General features: G+C 38.2%; 2 protein-coding genes and 1 pseudogene across 2 annotated transcripts; 1 reads left to right on the top strand and 2 right to left on the bottom strand.

Moving 5' to 3' along the window:
- The first annotated feature begins 6,709 nt into the window (after positions 1 to 6,709).
- On the top strand, positions 6,710 to 7,549 carry LOC133831341 (germin-like protein subfamily 3 member 2). Its single transcript, XM_062261598.1, has one exon. It carries the CDS (start codon positions 6,745 to 6,747, stop codon positions 7,423 to 7,425), a length of 681 nt encoding a protein of 226 aa, XP_062117582.1. The 5' UTR covers positions 6,710 to 6,744; the 3' UTR covers positions 7,426 to 7,549.
- An 805-nt stretch (positions 7,550 to 8,354) lies between these two features.
- On the bottom strand, positions 8,355 to 11,082 carry LOC133831338 (uncharacterized). Its single transcript, XM_062261597.1, has 5 exons — positions 10,653 to 11,082; positions 10,127 to 10,386; positions 9,835 to 10,046; positions 9,407 to 9,674; positions 8,355 to 8,805 (listed from the first exon to the last, which is right to left on the bottom strand). Exons 1-5 carry the CDS (start codon positions 10,756 to 10,758, stop codon positions 8,509 to 8,511), a joined length of 1,143 nt encoding a protein of 380 aa, XP_062117581.1. The 5' UTR covers positions 10,759 to 11,082; the 3' UTR covers positions 8,355 to 8,508.
- A 160-nt stretch (positions 11,083 to 11,242) lies between these two features.
- LOC133831340 (uncharacterized) lies at positions 11,243 to 19,810 on the bottom strand (annotated as a pseudogene).
- Positions 19,811 to 21,918: the final 2,108 nt, after the last annotated feature.

Here is a 21,918-nt window from a genome sequence, read left to right as displayed (position 1 = left end):
GGCAAGTCCTCAGGAAACACATCCAAGAACTCGCAAACCAATCTGGTCTCTTCCGGTACTGTTGGGAAAACTCTGGTGGTATCCACCACACTAGACAGAAAACCTATACACCCTCCTTGTAACAGATCTCTGGCTCTCAGCGCCGATATCCTGGGTACGCGAGGTCCATGCACCGCTCCCACAAAGACAAAGGGATCCTCGCCCTCCGGCTCAAAGGTCACCATCTTCTTCCTACAGTCAATAGTAGCTCCATATCTAACCAGCCAATCCATACCTAAAATTATATCAAAGTCCTCCATACTCAACTCAATCAGGTCTACTGACAATTCCCTACCATCTACCATCACTGGCAGTGCTCTAATCCACCTCCTAGAAACTACTAGTTCTCCTGTAGGCAAAATAGTCCCAAACCCTGAAGTACAATACTCACTAGGTCTACACAGTCTATCAATCACCTTACTAGAAACAAACAAATGTGTAGCACCAGATTCAATCAATACAGTAAAAGGAGAGCCAACGCTAGAAAGCTGACCTGTCACTACCGAGGGACTAGCCTCGGCCTATGCCTGCGTCAAGGTGAACACTCGAGCTGGAGTCAAGCTGTCCACCTTTCCCACATCTCCCTTCTTTACTGTCAGACAATATTTCTTGAGGTCTCCCACCACCCCGCACACATAGCAGGCCTTAGCCCGACACTCGCTTGGATGGCGTCTTCTGCACCTCATGCACTCAGGATAGGTCCTCCATGAATCACCGCCTCCCTGACGGCCACCCTGAGTACCTCGACCTTTACTATCAGGACCAGGAGCGGTCGAAGCATCAGGGGTCTTCCTCTTCAAATCACTGGGGCCTCCGCCCCTACCAGAACCAGAATATGGAGGCACCGCCCTGTGGCCCTCCCGTCTTGCTTCACTCTCCCTCCATATCTTATTTTCCACTTCCTCAGTGGTAAGAGCCTTCTCTACAGCCTGGGCATAAGTCGTCCCTCCAAGAACTGTTGTAATCCTGACATCTCAGGCTATCATAGTATTAAGCCCTCTAATAAACCTGTCCTGCCTAGCTGCATCAGTAGGCACAAGGTTTGGTGTGAACTTTGCAAGTCTGTCAAACTTTAGGGCATATTCTGTAACTGTCATGCTGCCCTGAACCAGCCCCACGAACTTATTTACTTTCGTTGCCCTGATGGCAACATTATAGTACTTCTGACTGAATAGGTCCTTGAATCCTTCCCAAGTCAAAGCTGTAACATCTCTAGTCCGTGATGCCACTTCCCACCATATACGGACATCCTCTCTCAGCATATATAGGGCACAGGCCACTCTGTTATGCCCCTCTACCTTCATAAAATCTAGGATAGTAGTAATCATGGTCATCCACTATTCGGCCTTTAGTGGATCAGGTCCTTCCTCAAAGATCGGGGGTTGTTGCTTCCTGAACCTCTCATACAACGGCTCCCATCTGTTCCCAACCTCTATTGGCTATACCACTGGTACCATTGCAGGTGGCACAATAGGGGCAACACTCCCTGATGGAGCATGTTGTCGCAGAATTCGAATCTGTTCATCCTGGCTCTGTAGCCGTGCTTGCATATCAGCCATAAGTTGCTGCCAGTTCTCAGGGACTAGCGGAGGGGTTGGGCCCTAGTCATCATCTCTAGTCTTAGACCTGATGCTGGCTAGTCGCGTAGATTTTCTTGGACGCATAATTATCCAAGTCAATCTGCAATCAACGACTCGGAAGTCAGACTATGATGACAGGGTAATAATCTTTTCATGATCCACCACTGGGACTCAAACATTCACAAACAATCAAGATATAACAATTTATCCAAATATTCGTCCATATATTCATTCACATGCATAGCAATGCTAATAAGCATGCCTCAATATCATCATGCAATAGTCAAGGGCCAGGCCCTATCAGTATCTCATGCTCCCTATTAAACAAACAGATATCAACAGTCATATTCCATTCTATACATTTAAGCATATAATCATGTATACACAATTACCAAACCCTGAGTCAAGCTTGTCTTTCCCAGTGAATGTACATGTCTAGCTAGTTTTCAGGAATCCTTAAACCTAGGACGCTCTGATACCAAGTTGTAATGCCCTGGATAGCCAAGATCATTACATTGTGTGTTTATAAAGGTGCAAGACTTGCTAATCAAGTCATTTAGTTAGAAACGTGTTATTGAAACTACGGTTGAACTAGGGTTAAAAGATTTTGGTCTCAAAAGTTTCATTTCTTATAATCAAACATTTTCTTTACATGGGATCCTAGAAGTAGTAAAGCTAAAAGTCAGTTTACAAAATTTCAGGATTAAAAATACAGTTACTAGCCACTCTAAGGTAAAATAGACAATTAGGATTTTCTCGTCCTGTAACACTCCTCGGTCGTGGCGGCCGATCGGCTAACTATGTACATTCAGCCCCAAAGTCCTCCATCTCAGGACTGGTCCACCTTGCCTTTGCCTTTACCTGCACCACGTAGGACCCGTGAGCCAAGGCCCAGCAAGAAAACACAATAGCAGAGCATAACTATCTAACAGAACAACCAGATAACTCATTCAACATATTCATATACTCAACAACCCAAGTATTCACGTTATTCATGTATTCAGCACACCAAGTACATCATTTCATATTAATAATCAATTTACATATGATAACCAGGGTCACGCCCTTAGGCCGCACCCTCTATTTATCCCACTGACTCCGGCCCGCTTAAACCGAGCTCAGTGAATATTAAGCTGTCCTCAGCTACTAGTGGTCGAGTCGCGCCCTGTGCGCAACTATTATTTACGACACTCTTAGGTCGTTTAACACATGTCCTATGGCATAATACCATCTATGACATCATACAGATATAGGGAGCTCTTAGTCCTATCACAAACACATAACCGGGTGCAGTTTTCTTACCTTAAGACTTCGATAGCTTTGTTCAATTCAACCCTCAAGCACGATCCCGTTTGAGCCCAAGCGTACACCTAGTCACGGTCACAAGTTAGAACCAACTCCAAAATTCAATTCCAAAACCTAGCCTCGGGACCGATCCCGAGCCCTCGGGAAGCCCTAATTCCACCAAACGGGGTGGTGGAACCAAACCCCGAGCCCCCGGGCAAAAACCCTAAGAAATAACCCAAAAATCCCTTTCTGGGAACAGGGTAGCGCTATAGCGCCCTAAAGTGGGCGCTACAAGCAGAACCAAAAACGCTCCAAACCACAAAGCCTAGCGCTGTAGCGCCCAAAGTCTAGCACTACAGCGCTAGTCACAGCACAGCAAACCCTGCATTTTCTTCCTTCGATTTTCCCCGAGCCAAACCTTTTCGAAACTCTTCTAAACTTCAACCAAACATCAAAGCAAGCCTACCAACATCTCCAACTCACCCCAAATGACCCAACCATAAGAAATTCAATCACATGCACCCCAAAACACAAAATTCACCATGGCTGAACTTAGAGCTCAAAAACTCAACAGAAATCAACTAAAATCACAGAACTTAAAGCTAGGATTTCTTACCTTTGATGGATGAGCTCATCCTAGGTTATCTTCTACACTTCCTTAGCCTTCACCTCCTTAAACCCTTAGGTTTAATTCCCTAGAATTCTCACAGAAACTCAGCTTAGAAAACCAATTCAATACCAAAACCAAGAACTGAATATCAACCTCAAAACCTTACCTCAAGTGATGAATAACCCCTGTTGAACTCCCAAACCTAATCAAGATCCCACGTGCAAAGTCTTAGCCTAAAGCTCCTCTGAATTTTAGCTTCAAGAGACCTCAAGAATTGAAGAGGGAACCCCAAACCGTGAGAGAGAAGACCTCTATTTCCTTCTTCCTTCTTTCCTTTTCTTTCTTTTCTTCAGACTTCTGAAACCTTCTGCATATTCCACTAAGGTATAAAGCTTAATAATACTTATCCCTACTTTTTAACTCAAATGACCAATTTGCCCTCCCACTTAAAACTAAGTTTTTAAACATCTTAAGGGCATTTTAGTCATTACACTCAATTCCCGCTAATTCCTCGAATGTCTCTAATATTTACCTCTTACTTCCCGACACCTAACTAATCACTAATTATATTCCTCAATATCAAAATAGACTCCAATATATTTCCTAAATTCCTAGAAATACCCCCAGGCTCGCATCGAGCTAAGTATAAATCCCCGTCGTGACTTTTTTACTAAATCGCTCACTAGGATCGCCTCGAGTCACAGATTACAAATATATCCACATAATAATGTGGTCTCAATAATTTATCACAAATATATACAGTTATGCCCTCAACGGGCCAAAATTATGAATATACCCTCCTAACCTAATCAGGGCCTACGTGCATACTAATACACATAGTCATGCATCATATAACATGCTTTTAATTATTAAATCGCATATAATCCAGTTATGCCCTCCCGGCACACTAATCAAGGCCCTTAAGCCTTATTAGTAAATTTGGGTCGTTACATTGGTAGCGACATGTGGCCTACCATTTGGCCTTATGTTGAAAATGTAACAGGCGACACGTCGCAACTCCCTGCACGAAATATTCTATTTTTTTTTGTCTCCAAATTGTGTTTTAAAAATGTCTAATCCTATGGATTGACCTAATGATGGTACCTAACTTATTTTATTTATTTATTTTAGAGTTTTTGGGACTTAGTTAATCTTTCGAACTCTCTCTAGCTCTCCAAGACTCTTATATTTCTCTAAGAAATTCATCAAGTTTGTTTGACTTGTTGAATTTCATAGGCTTGTTGTATGTCATTTCTTATTCTATATTTGAAGAAACCTCAAACAACTCTCTAGTGGATTGAAATAAAGGTTATGGACAAAATTTTTCGATTTGTCAAATTTTGTGTTATTTTGCGTTATTGCTTTTCTTTGTTCTTGTGATTATTATTCATACACTTCGTAGATCTCCATTATTGGTTTAACCACTACCCCAACACTGTGATCTATTCCCATGTTCTAGACATTTTTCCAACACATACTTAATAGAATTTAATCAAATTTTAGATATAAGAAACATGTTTCAAATTTCAATTGCTTGATATTAAAATCAAATTTTCACTGTTTGTTTAATTTAAATTGATTAATGATTTTAGAATAAGATTAATTGATATTTTTGTGTAACTTGATTGTTTTTTATTTGTAGGGTGGCAATCATGATTTGAAGGAGATGGAGATCTAGAGCCTAGAGTAAATATGGTCGGAGCTAGATAATGTTGGAGCTATTGATCCATGACAAGAATCATGAGGCTTCATCTAAAAACCAATTGGTGATTAGTGGAGTTACACATATTCTTATTAATGGTTTAATATTCTTACACTTATTTCATGTGGGACACAATTGTCTAATATCCCCCCTTAAGATTGTAGCGATTTTTCACTCACCAATCTTGAATCACCTGATTATAAGTGGCCCATTTTTTTCAGCTCGCTTATTTTTTTTTTTTTTTGGATCTTAAGTGTCTTTTTGCACTATGCGGATCTCATATCTCAAGTGTCTTTTTTTTTTTTGCACTATGCGGATCTCTTGCGGCTTGACTCACTCTTTTTGGATCGGTGTGGATCGAATGCCCGCTAGAGAATTGACTCTTGATACCATGACAAGAATCATGAGGCTCCATCTAAAAACCAATTGGTGATTAGTGGAGTTACACATGTTTTTATTAATGGTTTAATATTCTTACACTTATTCTATGTGGGACACAATAGTCTAATAATCCAGAGACACCAGGCTACATTCCAATTCAGAAATTCCGGAGAAGAAAAGAATATGTCGTTAGAGGTAAGAATGTATAATCACCAGAGATTACAATGTAATATGACGTCACCAGAGGTTGATGGGATGTAAAATCCCATAAATATATACATGTATTTTTTGGTGATATTCAATTGGCTGATTTCCATAAAAGATTTGAAAATTTTAATTCCCATATTAATTAATTAATGTATGATTTGGTTAAAAAAGTGATGTTTTTGGAAACTTCCCACTTATAAAAAAAATTAAAGTTAAAAAGTGTAATGAGTCCACCTATTTTTCATGATAGATATACACAATGCGGGATAATCTTGTATGAAGCGATGTGTAAAGTTAGTGTACATGTTCTAATACTACAATATATATATATATATATATATATATGTCTTAGCAATCATATGGATAACATTTATGATATCACGCATGAGTTGAAACCATAATTGTTCATGAATCTTCCTGCACTCCGAAGCAAAGCCAACAAGCCAACAACAAAATTACCATAGAATTCACACTGAGATCTCCAATCACAAAATATTAATTGATTAAAAGAACATATGCTTTCTTCAATAGAACTTCCTAGTTATGTGTATTAATTACATGTAATCATGACAGCCATGGTTGAGATTCTGCGTGTCTTCTACATGAGCTCAAATAGTTAGCAACTTATTACTTATTCTATTACTTTGTTATAATTATCAATGACTTTGTAGCAAGTATTGGCAGTTAAAATTACTGTCAGTAGGTCCTACTTGGATAACAATCTTGGCTCAAAAAGCATAATACATGGCTTAGGAACAAATGTTGTTTAACTTTGTAATGTAATCATAAAAGGAGCGTATTTCATTAAGAAATATACGTGTATACAAGGGCATTTTTGAAATCTCACCATGTTATTGTTCTATAAAACCTCTCATAAACCCCATTTCTCTGTGATCCAAATCAAAAGCAGTAGTACTAAAGCACCCAGAAAACAAAACATGTATCATCAAAACCTTATCACCATTTGGTTTCTTGTGATTATTTTCTCATTCCAATGTGCCATAACATTGGCCTCAGATCCTGACCCTGTTCAGGATTACTGCATACCAAATCCCAAATTTGGTTCCATAAAAACCATATCTCACCTTCTCATACTTCCCTGCAAAAACTCAACCGAGGCCACCACTGATGACTTTGTATTCTCCGGCATGAAGTTGTCTGGAAACTTCACCGACACAGGCCTTGCAACGATCTCTGTCAACCCTACCATCTTCCCGGGGCTTAACACACTAGGCATGTCATTTGCAAGAGCTGACCTCAAAGTTAGTGGGATAAATCCACCACATTTTCACCCTAGAGCCACAGAGATTGTCTACATAGTTCAAGGGAGTGTTTATTCAGGTTTTGTTGATTCAACTAATCGGGTTTTCGCAAGAGTCATAGAGCAAGGAGAGGTTATGGTGTATCCCAGGGGCCTTGTACACTTTCAAATGAACGTTGGCAAAAAACCTGCCACCATTTTTGGAAGTTTCAACAGCCAAAGTCCAGGTTTGCAGAAAATCCCAGCTGCAGTTTTCGGGTCTGGGATCAATGAAGAGCTCTTGGAGAAGGCTTTTGGATTGAGTCCTAAACAGATTGGAAAGATGAGAAGAAAGTTTAATCCCGAAATGTCAAATTAAAATGTAGACCAGCTTAAGGTTTGATCCCTTATTTGTTTCATTTTGTTGGGTTTTTTTTCTATTAAATCTTAAAGAAATACAGTTATTAATATATATATATATATATATTAAGAGTTGAATATCACCGAGTCCAATTTGGTCTATATTTTTCTATCTTCTTTCATATTCCCCCATCTTTTTAATTCCATTATTTAATGTACCATTTTCGTAGAATTAGCAGTTAATCATCAGGCCACACTAATGTTTAGAGTTGTGAAATTGAAAAATCATACTAGACAGCAAAAGCAGCAAAAAGTTAATTTCTCAAGTAATAACATCATCTTGTATAACTCTACCATTTAATGTTTGCCTGCTAACATATCGCGTAAAAGATCAATGTTATAAGTTTCACTTCATCGGAGCCTAATTCAGTCTATGTTTCAAGACCTTTTTTTCTCTCCTATGACAAATATTTTGGAGAAAGTAGAGAGAAATAACTACTGTTACCAATATCCTTAGCCTTGTAATGGCAGGAATACACATCCATTAACTTGAAGAAAAAAAAAACAGTATTTTCATTTTCCCCCCTTGTATTAACTCCTAAGCCAATAGCTTTTGCAGTGAACTGTTTTAACTTCATTACAAGAAAGATAAGAGATACGTAAATAAATTATACAGAGAAACTCTGACTATGTCTTATATAGTTGCATATGCAAGCCTAGTAGTGTTTGACAGATCTGAACTTACATGTAGATAGGCAATTGACAATCCCGCATCAACTAGAAACTAATTATAATAAATCAAAGTAAGAAAAAACTCTAAAATAGTAAGTAAAAGATAAAGAGATTAGAGATATTGCCCCAATTACGCCAAAATAAATACGTAAATTGAACTCTTGGTCACCATCACCAAGACTAGAAGAAATATAAATGCAAACACGTTTGTTAGGATACCAAAAAGATCATGCATGCATTCCCATTTAACAACAGCATATTAAAAAGTTAATGGCTAGTCTAAAGTTTACCATAAATATACAGCATTGAATGTTTCCAAAACTGAAGTTCAGAGAGAATGAAAATGCACAGGAAAGCCTCCCTATGAAGCTCATTCTTTCACAATCAAAAGCTCCCTAACAATGGTATCCCACATATTTCTAGATTCTGGGAATAAGTGACCAGCACCAGGTAACTCGTGATAGTGAATCCATGGGAGTCGCTGGGCAATGTAGCGTTGTGGCAGAACATTCACAAGCAAGTCTTCATCTCCATGCCATAAGTGAACAGACCCTTCATTGTTCGGAAATGGATTTTCTAGTTCTACGGGACTGAATTCCCACTTCCCAAATCCAACCATCAAGTCACGGTGGACAGACTCATAGTCTCCCTGTTGTCTTACATGTGCCTGAAGAATCACAATGAGAATTAGTATTTATAATTAAGACATCAAAATGATTACAGCCAGCAAACAAGCAAAAATTTTCTAAGGCTATTTTATTTTTAACTGGAGAGGTTTACCAGACACTCTACCTAAGTTATATAGAGCAACAAATCCTCATTTTAAATCACCCATATAACCAAATACTATTGGCTCAAGATAGTTAAGCCTTGTTTAGCTGAAGAGAGGAGGTAAAAACTAATCTACATAGAATTAGTAATGCATGCCAACAAAAGCCATTACAAATATCCCTAATGAAACTGCTCAATTGGGATTCAAACCTCGGCATGAATTCCGTGCAAGTTACATTATGCGCACATATAAATCATAGATTTCTTTTTAATAAAAGTAGAATTCTTCAAAAACATGATTAAATATATTGAAGCAATTAAGGAAACTTAGTACTTATTTTTAGCTTAACCATGCTAAACATAATGTAGATAAATTGAAAAGTAAAAGAAAGTCTTATAAAGAATTTTTTAAAAATTGTTGCAACTAAACATGATAGCCATTTCTATTTCCAAAGACAAATAAGAATTAGAAATTCAAGAAATTGTTGTGCATGTACCGTGTATGTCTCTCTTGCTCGTTTTCGTGATAAAACAAATTCTTTGTCTTCGGAAGAAAGAACATCGGGATTTAAAAATAGAACACTGGAAGGAAGAAACCATCTTTGAGTATTCCACCAGTACGTAAGCCATGGGGTGTGGTGACAAACACCGTATGCCAACCGGTCATTCCACGATTCTTGGTTGAAGGCTGCATTAGTTAGATTTGAAGGAAAACCAGGCCACCAGTAGTTTACAACAGGAGCTATCAATGCTGCCCCTTCTATTCTGTAAGTATAATATAATTTTGATTACTTTCTCAGTACAGCAAAAGCAACCCAAATTTTTATTTTTATTTTCCTTTTTAAAAAAAAATAAAATCTTTATCACAACACAAGATCCACATAAAATTCATACAATGCATTTCAAAGACTTAAGTAAATCATACCGGTGGGGGATGTATTTCAGGACACTCCAAAGCACCTGTCCACCCATGGAAAAACCAATTACATAAAATTTGGATCCTAGTCCCAATTGATCAGCAAGCTCTTCAATATCCAAAGCAATGCTTTTCACAGTGCGCTTCGGATTAGGATCACTCTCTCCATAACCAGGTCTGTCAAAAGACAAAACGTAAACACCAAGGTCTTCAACAAGTTCCTACAAAATAAAACAAAGACTAAGCTTTCAACAAGACCGAAAATCATACGAACACAGAAAGCAGAAAGATAAACAAGTACCCGAGACAGGAATCTAGCAAAATTGTCATGTCTGCAAGAATCAAGACCATGGACAAAGACAGACTTATGTTTGGCCTTATCTTTTGACACACCCTGCTCTTCGTAAGCCAAATGCCTTCCATCACTAAGTTTTATTCTCGGTGCTGTGACTGGGGGGCCTTCCACACTGCCACATATCTTGGGTGGAGGAGGTTGAATTGCTTGATATGCCCATGCCAGAAGTCCCACAAACAACAAAGCTAGTGTTTTCTTAAGCATTCCTGAAAAAACTAGTAAATGTATTGAGTAATGGATTGAGCAAGGTCAAGCAAACTTATAATGAAAAAAGGAGTCAACCTTGTCAACTAAATGTATTAAGTAATGAGAAAAGTTAATTTCACCAAACATAAAAAAAATTATACATCACATGTATAAAACACTAGTTCAATGTAGTAGTTGAGAAGAAATTAAATACATACAAGTTATAAAGTCAAGTATCATTGTTGGTATTCTTAAACCAAGGACCATTCAACTTGATGAAACTTACCAATGATTTTTTTTATCCCCTCAAATAATAACATCTTCAACAATTCTACAGTTTTGCGTAAATCAACGCATGAAAAAAGTGACAAAAAATGTAAGATTAAGCACATATCAAATTTTTCTAACAATGTTCTGGTTTGTGATGTACGATGAAAAAGACACGAAGAGATTAATATTACAACATTAACAATTAAAAAGAATAAACCCAGCTGAAGAAAGCTGAAAAGAACTGTTTTGCTTGACTCTCCTGGTGTGAGTCCTGGCAGATGCTGCCAATACTTTCCTATTTACTCCTCCCCCCTTTTGTACAAAACCCCACAAAAGCACCCAAAGATACAGAAGAACTATCCTCACTCTTTAATACTCTACAGTGGGTTTTAAAGCTTGATGGAATAGTAAAAGAGTAAAATTTATTTCAAGTAGAAGCCTTTGTTCTTTTTCTTTTTGAACCTCATCTTTCATTCAAAACATAAATGGACACAATCGACCTCTGCTGTTCTGTCAACTTTATTTCATTTCAAGTCACCCCACTAGTGTAACGACACCTCATTAATTAAACTGTTCAAAAAGATTCCAATGTAATAAAAGACAGACTGGTACAAGAATCCAACCTTTTTATTTCTCTCTGCAATTATTTTGAAACGATAATATTCTTTAATTTTAGTTAAGCTGGTTTACATATTCCAATTGTTATTTTTTTAATAAATAGATAATGCATTTTTAGTTCCACTATAAGAACTCAGAATACAAACCACACAAACTATATATAAATACATTAAAAAAAAACGTCTTTTTTAGTTCTAGTTTTATAGCAGATATGTTTGAATATTACAAAAAGACAAATGAAGAGATTTGCTCAAAGGAGGCTCACTTCTTCCTCACCAAAAGTTCCTTAATGATTGTATCACACATCCCTTCAGCTTCAGGAAACAAGTGGCCAGCACCAGGTAACTCGTGATAGTAAATCCATGGGAGTTGTTGGGCAATGTAGCGTTGCGGCGAAATAGGCACAATCAGGTCTTCATCACCATGCCACAAGTGAACAGAACCTTCATTGTTTGGAAATGGATTTTTGAGTTCCAAAGGACTGAATTCCCACTTCCCAAATGCCACATTTAAGTCACGGTGGATAGATTCGAATTCTCCTTGTTGTCTTACCTGTGCCTGAGAAATAATATTGAGTGTTAATTAAATGCCAGCTGAGGGAGAGAAGGCGAACATTATTCTATGCTATCTATAGCACAATAGCACAGGAAACAAAAAGCTTTCAACCAACCATCCCCACCGAAATTACCCAACTGTGCTCAAGTCTATCCACTAATACAGTGCAAGCTACAATTTACTAATACACATCTGCCACCATAGATTTCTTGAAAGAAATAAAGGCTATTCTCATCTCTGTAACCTAGTAATCGAATATTCAAATTTAATCAGGAGAAAAGAAGTTACTTGTTAGACTAATAATATCAAACAAAATGAAAGAACTATGGCAAGATTGCAGGTACCAATTGACATGATTGGAATTGGAAAACTCATTCACCTTCTAAAACAATGTTATGTTTGACAAAAAGTAGTAAAAGCGTGTTAAACTCAGCACAAGCAAATGAAAAATAAAATAAGGAAAATATGATATGAACTCTCTGCCAAACAGATAACACAGTAGCAAAGAAAACCCAGAAATAATACAATAAAATCAGTTCGTATTAAACTTCCTGGAATTTGAGAACCAGGGTCTGTCCCAACTGGTTACAGTACTCAATTTCTCCACACCCCTTACCCAATGCTCACTTACAACTTATTCCAATATACTAGACCTCACCCTAACCCGTGCACCCCACTCCCATACAATACCAGCTCTTATAACTAACTTCTAGCCACTTTTTGTGCTTACCCCGCCTTTCCCTTTTCTAGTGTACACGTAAGTGATTGGAGGCCTATCAATACCCCTGCCCAAAGTCTCACCTTGTCCTCAAGGTGGAAATTAGGGTACCGCTGCTTGATGACATTGAAATCTTCCCATGTTGCTTCAAACTCAGGTAAACCCTTCCACTTAATCAGCGCTTGTGGTTGCTGCTTGTGTGTGCCTGGGCGAACATCCAAGACTTGGTCAGGTTCTAAAGACCATTCCAGCTCTGCCGATAAGTCTTTTGGAAGACAATAGCCACCTGTTGAGGACCTAGAGCTGCACGAAGCATTGACACATGAAATACCGAATGAATTTGCGAGTCTGGTGGCAACTGAAGCTTGTAGGCAGCTGAGCCTATGCGGGCTAACACGTGGAAAGGACTAAAAAATCGAGGGCTGAGCTTTTCGTTCTTTCGCTTAGCTATGGACCTCTGGCGGTATGGACGAAGCTTTATATACACCAAATCTCTTTCCGCAAACTGCACCTCACGCCTTTTTCGATCTGCCTGCACCTTCATTTTCTGCTGAGCGCGATGGAGATTCATTTTTAACAGCTCTAAAATCTCATCTCGTGACTGTAAAGTCTGCTCTACCGCTGAAACCTTGGTACTAGTGGGCTCAAAACGCAGCAAGGGGGTGGTTCGCGCCCATAAACAGCCTTACAAGGGGTCATACCTGCTGAGGAATGAAATGAAGTATTACATCAATACTCAGCCCAAGAAAGCCAGCGTGCCCACTGTGTTGGCTTGGTGCTTACAAAGCAGCGTAAATACGTCTCAAGGCAGCGGTTGACCACTTCGGTTTGGCCATCCAATTGGGGGTGATAGGCTGAACTATGTTTAAGGTGTGTCCTTTGTAAACGGAACAACTCCTTCCAAAAGCAACTCAGGAATATTTTGTCCCGATCTGAAACAATGGATCTCGGAATCCCATGGAGTCGAACAATTTCACGAACAAACACCGTTGCCACAGTTGTGGCTGAGAAAGGATGTCGCAGGGCAATGAAGTGGCCATACTTGGTAAGGCGATCTACCACCACAAAAATTGAATTGAATCCATTGGATTGTGGGAGTCCCTCGATGAAATCCATGGAAATGTCTTCCCAAACTTGACTTGGAATGGGCAAAGGCTGTAACAAACCCGCCGGAGATTGTGCCAAATATTTGTTCTGCTGACATACTGCACATTCAGCGACAAACTTCTGAATATCCTTCCTCATACCCTGCCAATGGAGGTCAGCCGCCACCCTTTGCAATGTCTTGAACACTCCCGAATGACCCCCCACCTTACTACAGTGATATTCTTGTAAAACAGCGGAATAAATGGTGAAGATGAAGGAATAACAAGCCTCCCTTTGAACTTCAAACACCCCTGGCTGAAAGTGTACCCTTCGTTTGCTTGCCTCAGCTGAACCTCCTTAATAATCTTAGACAATAACGGATCAGCCGTGACATGTGCCTGCAAGTCAGGAATTGAGATCACCGTAGGAGCTGAGATTGCCAATAATTCAGCACCTTGATACATCCTTGATAAGGCATCAGCCGCCTTGTTTTCCAAACACGGTCTATACTAAATTTCAAAATCATAACCCAGCAACTTGGTAAGCCATTTTTGATGCTCCGATGCAACCAATCGCTGTTCGAGGAGGTATTTGAGACTACGCTGGTCAGTGCGAACTAGAAATTTTCTGCCCAAGAGATAACGACGCCATTTCTGGATGGCTAAGACAATGGCCATCAACTCCCTCTCATATACCGACTTTGTGCGGGCTCGCGAAGATAGTACTTAACTGAAATATGCAATTGGCATTTGCTACTGCATCAAAACCGCACCCAACCCACAACCTGAAGCGTCCGCTTCCACAATAAAAGGGACAGAAAAATTCGGGAGAGCTAAAACGGGCACTGAACACATAGCTACCTTAAGGTTTTCAAAAGCCTCCTGTGCCTCTTGATTCCACCCAAATGAATCTTTACGCAACTGATCTGTCAATAGTCGCGCAATCGAGCCATATCCTTGGACAAATTTGCGATAATATCCCGTGAGCCCAAGAAATCCTCTCAACTCTCGTAGTGACTTTGGCACTGGCCAATTCTTCATAACTTCAATTTTGCTTGGATCCGCTGCTACTCCCGTTGCTGAAATCACATGCCCAAAGTACTCTACCCGTTGTTGAGCAAACAGACACTTTTTTGCATTGGCGTACAACTTGTGGTGATGTAACCTTTGTAGGACCATATCCAAATGTTCACTATGCGCCTCTAGTGATGAGTTGTAAACAACTATATCATCAAAGAATACCAAAACGAATTTGCGTAGAAAATCGCGAAATATCTCATTCATAAGTGCTTGGAATGTGGTCAGTGCATTTGTGAGGCCAAAAGGCATAACCATGAACTCATAATGCCCTTCATGCGTTCTAAAAGCTGTCTTTTCAGCATCCTTCAATGAAACTCTAATCTGATGATAGCCCGACTTGAGATCCAATTTAGAAAAAATGGTGGCTCCATGTAACTCATCTAGCAACTCGTCAATAACTGGTATTGGGAATTTGTCAGCCACTGTTTCTCTATTTAATGTCCGATAGTCTACACAAAATCTCCAACTCCCATCTTTCTTTTTAACCAACAAGAAAGGACTTGAGAAGCGACTTGTACTTGGTCGCACTATACCCGATTTCAGCATCTCTTCCACTACCCATTCAATCTCATCCTTCTGTACTTGGGCATAACGGTATGGTCGAACCGAAATTGGTCCTGCCCCTTCACGAAGAGTAATGGTATGTTCCCTATTGCGTGGGGGAGGTAAGCCCGAGGGCATATTAAAAATTGAATCATGCTTGTGCAACAACTTCGATATAGCCTGTGGAATCTGCTCACCGTGTGAACTCCCATCTATGGACAAGGGACTAAGTTGTACCCAATATCCGTGTCCTTCTTGTTGCACTGCCCGAATCATCAGCTTCAATGATATTTGGGACTTGCAAAGAGTAGGATCCCCTTGTAACGTACCAACCACTTCAAACCTCATAGTCATAGAGCGCCAATTCACCTGCATATTCCCTAGAGTTTCCAGCCATTTAATGCCCAAAATGACATCAACTCCTCCCAAATCTAACGGCCAAAAATCTGTGACCACCTGCAAGGAGCCTAGATCCAGATGTACTTGAGAGCAAATATCCTCCGTCCGGACCTTGCTACCCGTACCAAGCAAAACTCCATAGCATGTGGTGGCGATAATTGGCAATTGGGCTGCCTTGACCACTTCAATAGAAACAAAATTATGTGTAGTCCCATTGTCAGTACTGTCACTTGTTGCCCTATCTTTCCCGCCAGCTTCATAGTGTGAGCGGATGAAATCCCCACCAATGAATTGAGTGATAAGGTTGCCAAGGTCTCCTCTGTTGTGGCTTCAATGGAAAAATCCGGGGTTAGGGGCGGAGAATCAATGCTAGGGGCTCTCTTCCTCATCCATCATCAACATAACTTGAAGAAATTTTTGCTCACATTCATGCCCCCTATGAAACTATTTATCACACTTAAAACACAAACCCCGAGCCTTCTTGTCTTGATACTCAACTTCGGTAAGGCGCTTCGTAAACGGTGGCTGATAGGAATTTACCTATCTGTCAGCCTTTCCAAACAAGAAAACAGCACACAGAACAACAATTAAATGCAGAAATAGAATGAATAATCCTCTGTTTGTATTGATACCCAGGAATTCGAGAGCCTGGCCTCTCCTAACAGAAAATACTACTCAATACCAGCCTACTTAACAATGATTCTTACAAGCTATTTATATCGTTACCCACTGACTTATTGTGCACCCTAACCCACTCAATAACAGCTCACTTAACTAACTGAAATTGGCAAAATATCCCTGGACAGCAACTACCCCTGAGCTCCTTTCCCTTTGTCCCTCCTAGCATATACAAAAGAAATAGATAGGATGCCTATCAGTGGCTTCGCCGGAGGAGATGGTTTTGTCGACCCCAAGCTAAACTGTGTCGTTCCTGCTGTAGCCGTAGTCATGTTCGTCATCGTTCCTTTTGCAGAGAAAGGAGTAAATGTGGGTCGAGGTATCGAAATTGGGGCTAGAACAGATTTTGGGCTAGGTGTTTGGGTTTTTAGGCCCGTATGCAGTAACTGGTTGCTCTCTTCTACCCTTTGGGCTGTCTCCATGATTTGGGCCAAGCCCACTGGCTGCAAAATGTGAAGAGCCCCTTTGATATCCTCCTTCAAGCCCTTCACGAAACTTCCTTCAAGTATGTGCTCCGGCACACCGAGAACTCGCGACGCCAAGGCTTCCCACTTCACACGGTAATCCTTCACCGTGGTTTCCTGTATTACGGACAACCATTCCTCCGTCATCGTCCCCACAAGCACAGTGCGAAATTGCAGCAGCAATAAAGTCTTCAAAGCCAACCATGATGTAATTGGTCGTCTCTGGTTTTCCCATTGAAACCACGATAATGCATCTCCCTCCAATCTGATTATTGCCGCTTCGAGCATATGAGCTTCCGATAAACGATTCAGTAAGAAGTACCTCTTTCCTCGAAAGATCCAACCGTCGGGATTGTTGCCGGGGAACAGCGGTAGCTCCATTCTTGGTGGGCGGTAATCACGACCAAATCTGTGGTCGTTGTAAGCCCATGGGTCACCGGTCTGTGACTGTGACTAATGTTGAGGAGGAGGACGGTGCTCAGGCGGTTGGGGCCCCGAAGTGGAAGATATTTTCGCATCGACAGCCGTACGCTGTCGGTCGATGCTTGCAGCTGCCGGCTCTGCTCGTGGCTGTCCCGAAGCTTGGACGAATTGGATCATATGACCCCTAGAAAGTCCATTTTCTTTTGCATCGTGGCAAACTCAGATTTCAACGTATTGAACTCCTGTGGAAGATGTTGGAAATCAGATCTAACTCCCATCAGCTCAGAACGGAAACCCAGTTGCAGGTTCTCCAATCGTTCTTCAATGGCCTCAAGAGGAGTATCCTTCTTCGGCGCCATGGATCGTAGTGGCTCTGATGCCAATTGATATGAACTCCCTGCCAAACAGATAACACAGTAGCATAGAAAACATAGAAAGAATACAATAAAATTTGTTTGTATTAAACTTCCTAGAATTCGAGAGCCAGGGTCTCTCCCAACTGGTTACAGTACTCAATTTCTCCACACCCCTTACCCAATGCTCACTTACAACTTATTCCAATATACTAGACCTCACCCTAACCCATGCACCCCACTCCCATACAATACCAGCTCTTATAACTAACTTCTAGCCACTTTTTGTGCTTACCCCTCCTTTCCCTTTTCTAGTGTACACGTAAGTGATTGGAAGCCTATCAAAATATTAGCAAGAAATCTTAAAACAATCAAATAAATAAAAATAGTGCTTTCATAAAATGATTTGCATATACCATGTATGTTTTTCTTGCTTGCCTTTGTGGCAACATGACGATTTCTCTGTCCTGGGAAGATAGAATATCAGGGCTATGTGCCACAGCACGGAAGTAAGGAAACCATTTCTGAGTATGCCACTAGTATGTAAGCCATGGTGTGTAGTGAGCAACGCGAAGTGCCCACCGGTCATTCCAAGGTTGTTGTTCGAAGACCTCTTTAGATAGATTGGCTGGAAAACCAATCCACCAGAAGTTAACAACAGGAGCTGTGAGTGCTGCACCTGCTATCCTGTAACCATTACAAAGATTCCTCACTCAGGACATAAAAAACAACCCAACAAAAGTAATCTCTAGGACACCACAATGCCAACATAGATTTCATACATTGCATTTCAAAGTAGGTAAATCATACCGGTGAGGGATGTATTTCAGGACACTCCAAACCACCTGCCCACCCAATGAAAAACCAACTATATAGAATTTTGATCCTAGTTCCAAATGATCAGCAAGCTCTTCAATATCTAGAGCCATGCTCTTCACCGTGCAGTTTGGATTAGGATCACTTTCTCCATAACCTGGTCTGTCAAATGACACTATGTACAGACCTAGGTCTTCAATAAGATCCTAAAAGATTAATTATCAAACATAGGTTAGCCTTTAAAGAAGACCAAACAACATAGCTAGCTATAGAGTTAACGGAGATATAGACATGTACCGGAGACAGGTATTTGGCTAAAGTGTCATGCCTGCAACAATCAAATCCATGGACAAAGACAAGTTTATGCTTCGCAGTATCTTTTGGCACACCAAGCTCTTTGTAGGCCAAATGCCTTCCATCACTAAGCTTTATTCTTGGTGCTGTAACAGCAGGGCCTTCAGGAGAGCCACATATTTTGGGAGGAGGAGGTTGGATTGCTTGATATGCCCAAGCAAGTATACCCACAAACAACAAAGCTAGTACTTTCTTAAGCAACCCTGAAAGTTTTTGGCACAACTAAAATTATAATAAAGCAACATAAACAAGCCACAAAACTAAGAAATGTCCAGTTTATTGAGCAAAATTATATTGCAAAATGAACCAACTTTGTCAAGCTCATCATGTATTGAAAAATGGACCAAAATTGTCAAGTTCATGCATTACGTACTAAAAAGAACACTAGAAGAGTTCAAATTCAAAGATGGGAACATATTAAAACATAAGGTCAGAAACTCAAACTCCACATAAAGAAAGCTTTTTTATGTTGCCTTAAGATCCAGTTCTCGAACATATATACATTTATAATGATGTTGTTGGACCATTATAAGTTGGTCAATTTAAAGGATGCGAGTGAAACTGACCAAAATAAAGCAAAAAAAAAAAACTTAGATATACATCATAAAAGTAAATTTTAGACAATTTTCGTACCCCAAATGGAAAATATCAACCAAAGCCGAAAATTTAAAACCTAAAACAATAAAACATGTTAGATTTTAGTACCAAACAGTTGAAAAAACTAAAGACTAATATAGCAACGTTAAATTTCAACTTCCGATAGATACATTAAAGGAAAAAAATTGAAAAAGAAGAAAAACCCACCTGAAGGAAACTGGAAAGAAGTGTTCTTGTTGGCTCTTCTGGTGTGAGCTCTGGCTGATGCTGCAGATATCTTCCTATTTACTCCTCCCGCCATGTTCACCAATTAGTAGTCACTACTAGACTACACAAAATTCCAGAGAAGAAGAGAAGAGGAAGTCTTTTGAATTATACAGAAAGCTCCTAGACACAGAGATTCCAAACGCCCTCATCGAATTCTCCCGGACTGCAGCTACAGAGGAGCTGTACCTCGGACATGAATGAAAATAGTGCCCACACTAGAGGACTTTCTTAGTTACTCTCTTGTCTCTTTTCAGATTTCTTTTCTTTTTTTTTTTTTTTTTTGGACTTTTTCTTTTGTTGGAAAATTTTTGAATGTGGAAAACTGTATTTTTGAAAAGTGTATTCTGAAATGAAAATCTGAATTTAGTGACTAAAAACATGTTTTTGAAAATGTGATTGGTTCAATGTCAGTAAACTGTTTTTGAGTTTTAAAAAATTAAATCTGTTATTGGTATTAAATTTGAAAATATAACAGAAACTAAAATATGTAGGATTTTGGAAAATAATTTTACAAAACTGAGAAAACAAGTTTTTCTCGTTTTCTAAATTATAACACAATATTAAAATTTTGATTAGGATACAGTTTTCAAAAATACCATACTAATCATATATTTTAGTGGGTCCACTCATTTTGAATTTTTGAAAACATAAAACCAAATCTAAATCTCAAACCAATCACACCCTAAATATGCCATCGTTGGGTATCGTTAGACTAGGACAACATATTAAAAAAAATTAAGATATAAATTCTAGGTTTCTATTTTTACAAAATTAAATAGGATAAAATCTACTCAAAATATCCTTATACATGATAAAAGTGATTTATAATCCAATTATATTAATGATGTTATTAGGACAACAATAATAGAAGCACTTGAATCATTTATAATCATAAATTAATCTTATGATGTTCATATACATACACTAAGGCAAGAATAATAATGACAAATAGAAAGGTACTAAAAAATACAAAATAAATTAAAATGAAAATTACAATTACAATTAGAATTCACTTAGCATGTCCTTGGAAGAAATTTCTTTGTATTGGTTTTTTCCTTTATATAATCTTTTTGAAAAAAAAATGAAAGCTTTCTGAAGAAAATACTTAATAATCCAAAATACAAGTTTGTTCCTCAAAGAATTGATCATAACCTCGATTACCAATCACATAGGTTGAGTTTTGTTACTTAATTATAAATATTAAATGTTAATAAATAATGAGTTTATATATTTTTGGAGCATGTATTTTGTCTCATTACTTGTTCAGACTTTATATTTTGACAAATTATTTTTTAAATTTTGTATTTTATAAAACAATTCAAACAGACCCAAAAATTGATTTTAATAAACAAAAAATTAAATATAATAACACATTTGTTAAGCAAAATAATTATATTTTTATTTTAAATTATTAATTTAATAAATTATTTATGATTTTATTTCAAAATCGAGTTTAGAAATTTATTTAAATTATTTTATAAAAATAGTAACTAAAAAATAATTTAAATAAACTTTTAAACAAAGTACCAAAAAAATATATATAAACCCATATATATTATCAATTAAATCATTATATATATAAATAATGAACGGGGTAGTTTTGTGTGAAAAAAATTGATTGAGAAAACACAGGATTATAAATGCCGATGCTGACATTTAGAGTTAACTGAATTATAAAAGTATAAACCAATCAAATTTTTACATAAATCAAGGACGAGTGGTAGGTGAAAAAAAAAAGAATATTTTGAGGGGTATATTGGTAGGTACAATGATAAATCTCATTTAAATAAATAAAAGAAGGGCAGTTATTCATTCCCTCACTTTCATTTGAGGTGTAGGAATACAAGATTTGGTGTACTAGCAACAAGTTGACTTTTAATCATTTACCTTTTACCTTCTAAAAGTACTATTGCAACCGATATTTTATATATAAATAAGAAAAAGGAAATATTTTTTATATATGGTGGGACTATACATACTATTATTTGATTATTTTCTTTTTGTTTAGAGGCAAGATTGTGATATCAATTAATAGTAATATGTATCTACTAGTGAGTCAAATATGTTTTGTCTAAAGGAGATTGTATCAAGTTTTTTGGTGAAATAAATTGGAACCACTTGAAATTGAAATTGTATATGATAATGTGTATCTAAAATTTACTATATTAAAGGGTATATAATTGTCCACTTATATGACAATATTAATAATTTTTTAAGTATAAAATCTATGTAAATATTTATAAAGAAATGTTGTACTATTTTTTTTTTCATCTTCTCCCCTTGCTAGTCAATGAATTATATGTAAATATATTTACTTAAATTATATAAGAAT

The sequence above is a fragment of the Humulus lupulus genome, chromosome 4, assembly GCF_963169125.1.
Source record: "Humulus lupulus chromosome 4, drHumLupu1.1, whole genome shotgun sequence".
NCBI lineage: Eukaryota > Viridiplantae > Streptophyta > Magnoliopsida > Rosales > Cannabaceae > Humulus > Humulus lupulus.
Note: the sequence above shows the minus strand (reverse complement) of the source record. Positions and strands in the feature narration are given on the sequence as shown.

Coding starts and splice junctions, on each gene's coding strand:
- LOC133831341 (XM_062261598.1), top strand. CDS start 6,745: ATGTATCATCAAAACCTTATCACCATTTGGTTTCTTGTGATTATTTTC.
- LOC133831338 (XM_062261597.1), bottom strand. CDS start 10,758: ATGTGCTTAATCTTACATTTTTTGTCACTTTTTTCATGCGTTGATTTA. Junction 10,047..10,126: donor TTGCTAGATTCCTGTCTCGG/GTACTTGTTTAT, acceptor TTTATTTTGTAG/GAACTTGTTGAAGACCTTGG. Junction 8,806..9,406: donor GAGCAAGAGAGACATACACG/GTACATGCACAA, acceptor GTGATTCTTCAG/GCACATGTAAGACAACAGGG.